Here is a 9,442-nt window from a genome sequence, read left to right on the forward strand (position 1 = left end):
CCCTCCCCGCCCCCCCTCCCCTCCACCCCGGCCCAGCTCTGAACTAGGCAATCACATAATTTTAAAACATTATCAGTGAATTGTCCAGTACTCTATCAAAGTACTGTGGGTCACAACACACAGTGCTAATGTCTAGTCTTTATGGAAATACATCCAAGCAGCACATTTATACTGTAGGAGCGTCACATAAGCACAGACCATTGGGGATTGCAGTCTGGGATCATGGGCGCTCAAAATTATATAAGATACTGGGTGAAGTTAACAAGGTTTTTCTGTTTTACATAATATCATTCAATAACCAAACTACTGTTAATATGATGTATCATTCTAACAGGGGAAAAAAAAAGGAAGAAAGAACCTATCTTCTACCCCCTCCAGTTTCTATCATCTGCACACCTTGAAAAGGAGTCAGATAAATACAGTAAATACCTAATTAGAACATGTGAAAGAATGTATAAACATTAGCCAACAAAAATGACATAAAACCATCTAGAGCTTTACGAGTTTTTTTCACACTTGAAATAAAGTGGAAAAAACAATTAAATTCAGTATCACATTCCACACACACACACGCACGCACACACACACTAATAATAAAACCCACTCCCATCATCTAGAATTACTGAAACCCGTCCAGGACATTAGAGAAAATTTTAAATGGTAGAAACAATTACCAATCATTAGAAACCTCAAAATAATCCAAAAATGCCAAGTAATCAGAGAAAGCTTAGGAAGACAAAGCCTCAGAATTCAAACGTCCTAGCACTGCCCTGAATTCTGATTATCTACTGACATGCTACATCATAAATAACTTTTCCAAAGATATACAGACAAATCAGTACATCTTTAAAAAAAAAAAACTACTCTTTATAGTTAAGAATTTTATATTAACTTTAATAGTCTCAGTAAGATCCGTGTTTTAGCTTTTGTGTTCCAGGAAATAAATAAATAACTTAGAATATGCCTTGTGATCACTGATAGCCTGCTTATGTAATTCTATTCCACTGTATGTAATAACACAGACTGTGCTCTTGATCGTGTAAAGTAATATTCCTAAGTGAAATACTATTCTCTTCTCCAGTGAGTACAGTTTTTAAAAGGTAAGCAAATAGAACTGAGTATCACTCCCATGAAAGACAAAGAAAAAAGAAGTGTAATTTCATTCCAAATTAACTTAAGTCTCATATATGTCTATTAAGTCTTTCAAGGATTCCAGAGAATCTTTTCATATCTCCATTTCTGGAAAGTGAAATTAGAAGTAATTTGGGAACTTGAAAATGGCATTCATTTTTTTTTTCAGCAGATGCCAAATTTTTGACCGACATGGCTCCCACAATTACTCTGTTACCATCAGTCCAGTCAGTTAACAGGTTGTAGGAAAAGATTCGTTTTTTGCAGACACTGCTAAGCTGTTTAAAGAGAAGAGAAAGAGATTAATTTAGTGATTATAAAATGCACATTTAAAATATTTCGAACACTTTTTTTAGGATTATATCAGGTGTGATTACATTTTAACAGACGTGGATTTTATATCTGGTCACGAAGTGCAGAAACACTACATCAGCATGATAAAAATAGGTCAGTATGATGTGTTAGTTTAATTACTGTATGAGTCCTGTCACCATCAGAAGACAAGTATTTCAAAGCTAAAAGTTCTGCATCATTTTGCCATAGAGGCACAAAGAGGTTAAAAAACCAAAACAATCAAAAAAATCTCCTGAATATTAAAATTTTTTTAATCAATTACAAGATCACTAATACTAAAACTTTTAAAAGAGCCCATATTAAATTCTGGAAACCTTTGACTGCTAAGTCATTCAGAACACAATTTTCTAAAAATAGTAAGACAACAGTTTCATATTAATCATAACTTTTTTTAATTAACAAGTAGTGAATAGGACACTTTTAAAGATATTGTTTACTACACACTGAAATAAACAGATCTATTGCAAATTCAAAAACTCAACATTTACAGTAAAATGTGCTTACACATAAATATGACCAAATTTTACTTAAAGCCCCTGGTTAGATAGGTCCTAAATACATGCGGTACCATGTAAAAAACAAGACCATGAAGTTGATGTAAAAATGACAAAATCACTAAAGTCACCAAAATTAGGGGGGGAAAAAAGGAAAAGAATGAAATGAAAACTAAGACAGTTAAAACACAAGAAATCTAACAAAGCAGCTTTAAAAATAGGCAACACTAATCTCCATTTTCAAAAGTTCTTAATCAAGTATTACCCCAAAATGCCATTTATAAAATGACAATCTAAAAATCTACACTTGGAATTTCAAAGCATCCCAATTCAGAAACCTTTGACTACCCCAGCCCCAAAACTTCGAGTAATGCAGGGAAAATAGCACAGACATTAGGAAGAAAATATTCCAAGGGAATGCCATTTTTTTTCTTTTTTCTTTTTTTTTTTAGTAAAATGCACTTACTGCTGCTTCCAGAACCTTTTAAGACCCACAGTCAGAATTAACAACAATCATTTTTTTTCTATTTTCATCATTTTCCAATGTCATGTTAGAGATGAATAAATTCTTTGAGCACATAACTGAAAGATCAACAAACCTGGTTTTATTATGACACCATAGTTTTGTCATTGGTACTGCACAAAATTATATACAAAGAAATAGATACAAAATGTTCAAGTATTAATTTCAATTCAAGGCTTCTGTTTCAAAAAGCTACATTTAACATATTCCATAAAGATAGCACAAGTTAGTCATTTCAAATAACTTTTCCAACTACTTTTGGTTTATATATATCTATATCTATATCTCCCTATATAGATATATATATATAAAATTCAGTAGGCACTAAAAATTCATGCAGCTGCATTGTGAGGGGCTTGGTCCTGCACTTGTATAAGCAGGTTCATCACTCCAGGTTTTGAGTTTGGCTATTACCCATTCATGCTCAAGTGCAATAGATGTTTTTTACAAAATATGCTGTGATGCACTGAAACCAGAGACCAAGTTAGGTCTCAAACTGTATTATCTAGCAACAGAACATTTACAGTTGTGCAAGAACAAGGATTCCATTTTCATAACCAAATAACAACAAAATAAAACATTTTATGTGTAAGATAACTTACATCTTTGGACTGCTGGAAAATACTTAATCATGAACAGTTCAAAATAAAAGACAGCAGAAGCCCTGATATTACCTCTTTTTCCTCATTTCTTATACTACCTTTTAAAATAAAGCAGGAAATGTGGCCAGCAGCTGGTCCCGTCTCTTCTGCCCCAACAGCTGTATCCACTTTAGCACAAAGAAAAACAAGGATACTAAATACGTATAACTTTATCAAACAGTGATGTTTCACAAAGAATTTAATGCCTTTTTTCCTGAAGTACATTGTTAACTCAAGTCACACACTTGGAGGACAGCAAATAGGAAAGAATTCAAGGGAAGAGTATGTCCTGTCTTCGGAAAAAGTGTCAATTGTGTCATTAAGTAGCCAGAAGCCCTCCATTTTCAAAGCAATTTGCAAATAGGACAAATACCCTTGATATACGGAGGATAAGGATTCTTTGTGAAGCCTCACTTTACACGTTTTCATTCACATTTCAAAGCCTTCAATATCTTAATCATACAGGAATTTAATCTAAAATTTTAATACAACAAAAATAAAGGTTTTCGACAATTTATTCATACTCAGTGATAGGGTAATCACTGTGCTGGTCCTCAAAGGTTCCATTTACCATTCTTAGTCTTCCTCCAGTTAACTAACGCGGGAGTCTGACAGGCATGTTAATTTCCAACCTTTCTACCAGTGACAGTCAAATCTGTCCGTCTTAAAAGGTATCATTTCTAGATCTTCTACTGAAAACTAAGAGAGCATTCTTGGAGATATTTTAAGATTTCTGCCGGCTCCAGAGAAGTGACTATCGTTAACTACCACACTTGTGCATGCCCCAGACTTCTTAGGAACCTCTGGAAAGTTGCTCTAAAACTGGAATTCCAATTTGCACCGTGTACAACTCGGAACTTCCATTCAACTTCACCTGTGTCACTGTCTCCAAACTGTTATCGCTATTAGCAGCTGTCAGTGTACAGTTGGAACCGATGTCGTCCAAGGCCATGTCCACACTGGGGACAGAAGAGCTAGGTACGCGCAAGTCTGAACAGGGGACACGTTCACAGCTATTTCAACCGGAAGAAGCATCTTCAAGCCATGACTGACCAGCACGAGTCTGTTTCCAGGGTGGACAGGGCCCAAAGCAGATCTGCCCTCCCGCCTTCCGCCACACAAGAGAAGAAAACCCCACACACACACGCACACTTGAGACGTTGCCCATTAAAGTAGACCAAGCAGCCGAGCATGAGCGTTACGTGAAGAGATGGGTCCTTACCAGGTCGGGAGGCGGGAACGACCGTGCTGCGACCCCTACCACGGAGCCTGGCAGGAAGGAAATCACCTAAAAAAGAAACTGTCAGAGAGATTTAATAGTCACAGGGTATCATCGGGAGCGGGCTACAGTGTCACATTCATGCTCTGGGCCCACCGCTTAAGACGCAACGCTACTTCTCCCCTCCTCTGCCGCGAGTCCGGCGCCGGGGCCCCGCGGGCGGGGGGCGCCGCGGGCGGGGGGCGCCGCGGGCGGGGGCGGGCGCGGGCGGCCGGACCCTACACTTTCAGCGAGGCCGCCGCCTTCCGGGCGCAGGCGGCGCAGAACTCCACCGACACCTTGTCCCGGTCCACGTGCAGGCACACGCCCCCGGGCGCGTCCTCGTCGGGGGGCGCCTCGGGCGGCCGCGCGCCCAGGGGCCGCGCGTAGTCGTGGTCGCAGGGCGCGTCGCGCAGCAGCGACGAGGTGAGGCGCAGCCCCACGCCGCTCAGGCGGCCCAGCAGGCGCGCCAGGCCGCTCTCGTTGGCCAGCACGGCGCGCAGGTAGCGGCTCTCCTCCTGCAGCGCCTGCACGCGCTGGCCCAGCTCGCGGTTCTCGGCCCGCAGCTCCTGGTTCTCGGCGGCCAGCCCGCGCACGCGGCTCTCCAGCCCCATCACGTACTCCTTCTTCTTCAGGCGGTTGAGGCGCGCCGCCGCCGCCGCCGCCTTGCGCGGGCTCCGCGCGCCCGCCAGCCCGTCGCCGCCGCCGCCGCCGCCCTTGCGCCGCCGCTTCTCGTCGCCGTCCCCGCCGCCGCCGCCGCCGCCGATGCCGTTGAGCAGCCGCTGCAGCAGGTCGGCGAAGCGCTGCATCTCGGCGGCCGCCGCCTCGTCGTCCTCGTCCGCGCGCCACGGGCCGCCGCCCTCAGGGCCGCCGCCCGACGCCGCCCGCGGCCCCGGCGAGCCGGGCCCGGGCTCCGGGTCCAGCAGGTCGGCCAGCTCCAGCCCCGACAGGAAGTCCATGTCCTCCGCCTCCGCCCCCGGGACGCGGCCCAGCGCCCCCTCCGCCATCTCCCGGGGGCGCGGCGCGCGGCCCCCGCCCTCGGCCCCCGCCTCGCCCTCGTCGGCCGGCGCCGGGCTGGCGCTGCGGGCCGGGGAGTCGGCGCCGGACGCCGCCAGCAGCTGGCTCAGGCTGTGCCGCATCGAGCGCGGGGGCCCGGGGCCGCGGCGCCGCCCGCCCCGGGCACCTGGACCCCCCGCGCCGCGGCGGGGGGCGCGGAGGCGGCGGAGGGAGGAGCGGGGCCGGCGCCCGGGCCCGACGATGACTCGCCGCGCCGCCAGACAACGGCCGGCCGGAAGTCGGACGCCGAGCCGCCCCGCCCGCGGCCCTCGCGCGCGGCCCCGGCCCCGCATCGCGAGAGTTCGGGGAGCTCCGGGACTGGGGGAGCCGGGGCCTGCGGTGACGTCACGGGAACCGCGGCAAAGAGGACCCCGGCCCGGGCTTCCCGGGAGGGCGGGCTGGCCGCGCTGACCCCGCTTCCCTTCCCCGGCGCCCGCTCCCAGCCGCTCGCACTCGGAAGGCCAGTTAGAGACGCGATGTCTTTTATTGTTATTATGATTTATTAGTTTATTATTAGATTATTATGATTTATTGTTATTAGTGAATCGCAGCGAAGTGCGGTTACAGGCTTACCAACTCTCCTGCTTGCCTGTCAGTGATACAACCCCGAGTGCACAAAAAGTCTTGACGAAGAAAACTCTCGCCAGAGCCCGCTTAAGATGCTCCTTCCCCGTTCCATCACCATACAGTCATCTTGAGACTCAAGCACGGTAGTAGGATCATTCATAAAGGTTTTTCCAAGTTTATTTCCAAACGCGCAGAACACGTGAAAAGACAGTATTTATTCCAAAATACTACCCTCGTCCCTTCAACGGTGAAACATTTTGCCACGCGTGTTTCATCTGCGATTGCTTTTGCAGACAGCGATTGCTTCTCACTTTTCCTAATTCATGGAAAATACCTTCTTCCCCACCCCCCAACCCCCAATCATTCTAGCTGCAGACAAGGCAGATCTTTCCAACCTGCTCGAGTGAGCATCTTCAAAGGCATAAACATTCTCCTTCGTAATCATACTGTTAGCATAGAGAAAATTAAGTTTTCTAATTATTACCCAAAACATAATAAAATCTCACTTTTTATCACTCAAAGAAATACTTTCTTTTGAGCCAGGATTATTGCATCTCCTTGTGCAGTTCATTCCCTCATCCCCCCTCCGACAACTAAAATTATCCTTTATGCTTTTTACTTTTCCTTAATATTGAATAATTTTTGAAGAGAGAAGGCCAGTTATCTTGGCGGCAAATGAAGCAGATTCTATAAGTACCTGTTTCCTTCTGGTGTATATCTTGTTCCTCTGGCCCATCAGGCTTCTGAAATTTTGAGTGGTCAGAATTAGATTCGAATTAAGCTGGACAAAATGAGTATAATCTTTAAAAGAAAATCCAGTGAAAAGCTACAGGAGATGCAAAGATTAGCAACTCCAAAGGGAAGAAAGGTTTGTTTTAGTATGCTGGACATAAAATCTTTCAGTGGTGCAAGTTGAGTCAACAAACAAAACTTCTTGGGACTGAAAATGGGACTCAGTTGGGAATGCTGGGGAAGGGACACTGGAGTGCCTACTGAACAGTGACTACCTCCTCCCCAACATTTCAGGGAGTGGCCAGTATAACTAACAAAAAAAATTGGAAAGAAACTTCTTGTCCATCCATAGAGTAGTTACAGATTCGTTAAACACTTTCCCAGTTCTTATAGGTCTTAAAGAGTCTTCTCTACGGAATTACAGTAGATACCCTCCAAAAGAGTTACCTTTAAGTAGGATTTATCAGAGATACATAGAAATCAAGTTTCAGGAAATCTGAACACTGATAGAATTCCAATGTGGAAAAATACCTGACAAAAAGATTGCATTCATCTGGGGAACATAAAGTAACAAAATAGGAGACTAATACCCAAGAATAGCCGAAATAAGTACCAGGAGGTTTACTCCATGGCTTGGAGGCCAGCCTCACATGCTAAGGGAAAAGGCAGCTCAGATAGAGAAGGGAGCACCAAATAAAGGGTGCTCCCAGGATGGGAGATGAGAGTAGACTATAGACCAAACATGATTGTCACTCAATGCCTCTTTTGCAAATCACAGCACCCAATAGGAGAGAGAGAACAGAAGGGAATGCCCTGCCACAGAGGCAGGGTGGGATGGGGAGGATGGGGTGTGGGAGGGATATTAGGATCAGTGGTGGTGGAGAATGGGCACTGGTGGAGGGATGGATATTCGGTCATTGTATAACTGAAACCCAAGCACAAAAACGGTAAGTCTACAACTGTACCTCATGGTTTCACCAGTAACAATAAAAATTAAAAAGAAAATAAGTTTTGCTTTAATAAATACTGGTTTATTGAAGAACAACTCTAGCTTCAACCTAAGGTAAAATACTAAATCTCAACAAAAACAATTCTTCAAAAGTGTACATGATCTCCCATATCTGTAACAATAAATTTTTAAAAGTCTCAAAACCATCTTAATCTATTAGAAAAAAAATTTGCTAAAGTAGAAGTGTACATAGTTTAAGGTAAAATATACTCACATCTGCCCTGAGTTACTAGTGTTTTAGTCTGGTTGATAATCTTACCCAAGTCATTACCTTTTAGGATTCAGGGACATGAGTTGATTTATTATACATTTTTCTAAATTATAATGTTTTTATTTAAGTACACTTGATTAAACATCCTTTCAAAGAGCCACAGTGATAGCTCAAGTGATTGAACACACTCTAGCATGAATAAGGTCATCAATTCTGAAAGAGAGAGAAAAAGTTTTGGGAAAGGGAGAGAGAAAGAGAAAGTCAAGTTTAATTAGAAAAAAAATGGAGCTTTAAAAAAGAAGGAAGTTTTACAATGTAGTCACCAGAAAACAAAAAATACAAATGAAGCAAGAGCAATTTTCAAAAAAATACCTTTTCCGGGGCTGGAACGATATCACAGTGGGTAAGGCATTTGTCTTGCACGCCGCCAACCTGGGTTCGAGCCCCAGGATTCCGTATGGTCCCCCAAGCACTCCAGGAGTAGTGCTTGGGGGACCATATGATCCTGAGTGCAGAGCCAGGAGTAACCCCTGAGCATCGCCAGGTGTGACCCAAAAAGCAAACAAACAAAATAAAGCACATTTCCCTCTGAGTCACCATTCTTCTTTTCTCTTCTGTTCTTTTCCTTTGGAAGAGTGAAAGGGAGAAAATGTAGCTGAGCGGTTCAAGTATAAAATAAAAAATTTAAAATGTGCTAATCTTCCTGGTGGCAGGCATCATTGCATTCCCGAAATTTTAGCTCTATTGTTTATCATGATGCCTTTAAAAAACAAAATTAAAAATACTGGTTTAATACATAAATAACAAATACGGGCATTTGTTATTCCCCTACTGTTTATTTTCTGCATATGAGTGAGATATATCACTCAGTAGTAACGAAGAGCAGGAGAACTGGTCCTTAGTAGGAATCTTACACCATGTGAGGAGGTAGGACTAGGTCAGAGAAAGGACCACAGTGACAATAAAGAAAACGGTCCACTGGACGAAGACGCTTGAAAAGAGGTAAATTGATCTGCGTGATATCCTATCAGTAATAGTGTTGTAAACCAGGCCTAAAGGAAAAAAAGTGCCTGCCAAAGGCTGGGAGGCAGGAGGGAAACTTGAGACATTGAAGAAGAGCCACGAACACTGGTGAAAGTATTGATGCTGAAATCTTGTACACCTGAAACCAATCAAGAATAACTGTAACTTTGTCATTCACGGTAATTCAATTAAAAAAAATTTATGCCATTTTAAAAAGAAAAAAAATGTGCCAACCCCAAAATGAAAGTTTGCATTATATTTTTTAATTTAATCATCAGCAACATTTTTTGTTTGTTTTGAGGTCACATCAGAGCTGAGAAATTACTCCTGGCTCTGACCAGGAACACTCCTTGTGGGGCTTGGAGGACCAACCATAACGGTGTTGGTATTGAATCTGGGTCTTCATTCAGCACGTGAAGCAAGGACCTTACCTACTGTACTAT

General features: G+C 43.8%; 1 protein-coding gene across 6 annotated transcripts; it reads right to left on the reverse strand.

The window, feature by feature from the left end:
* Positions 1–872: 872 nt before the first annotated feature.
* Positions 873–5,574, reverse strand: CREBZF (CREB/ATF bZIP transcription factor). Of its 6 annotated transcripts, none has more exons than XR_008792643.1 (4): positions 4,645–5,574; positions 4,366–4,443; positions 3,203–3,271; positions 873–1,409 (listed from the first exon to the last, which is right to left on the reverse strand). XR_008792643.1 is itself a non-coding variant. In XM_056116003.1 (2 exons), the coding sequence occupies exons 1-2, from the start codon at positions 5,538–5,540 to the stop codon at positions 4,428–4,430; spliced, it is 912 nt and encodes a 303-aa protein (XP_055971978.1). In that variant the 5' UTR covers positions 5,541–5,574; the 3' UTR covers positions 2,449–4,427. The 6 variants fall into 6 exon arrangements, 1 of the variants encoding a protein (XP_055971978.1); XR_008792642.1 differs by lacking the exon at positions 873–1,409 and adding an exon at positions 2,449–2,561; XR_008792641.1 differs by having other exon boundaries at positions 3,203–4,443.
* Positions 5,575–9,442: the final 3,868 nt, after the last annotated feature.

Source organism: Sorex fumeus, unplaced genomic scaffold, assembly GCF_029834395.1.
Source record: "Sorex fumeus unplaced genomic scaffold, SorFum_2.1 ptg000030l, whole genome shotgun sequence".
NCBI classification, from domain to species: Eukaryota; Metazoa; Chordata; class Mammalia; order Eulipotyphla; family Soricidae; genus Sorex; species Sorex fumeus.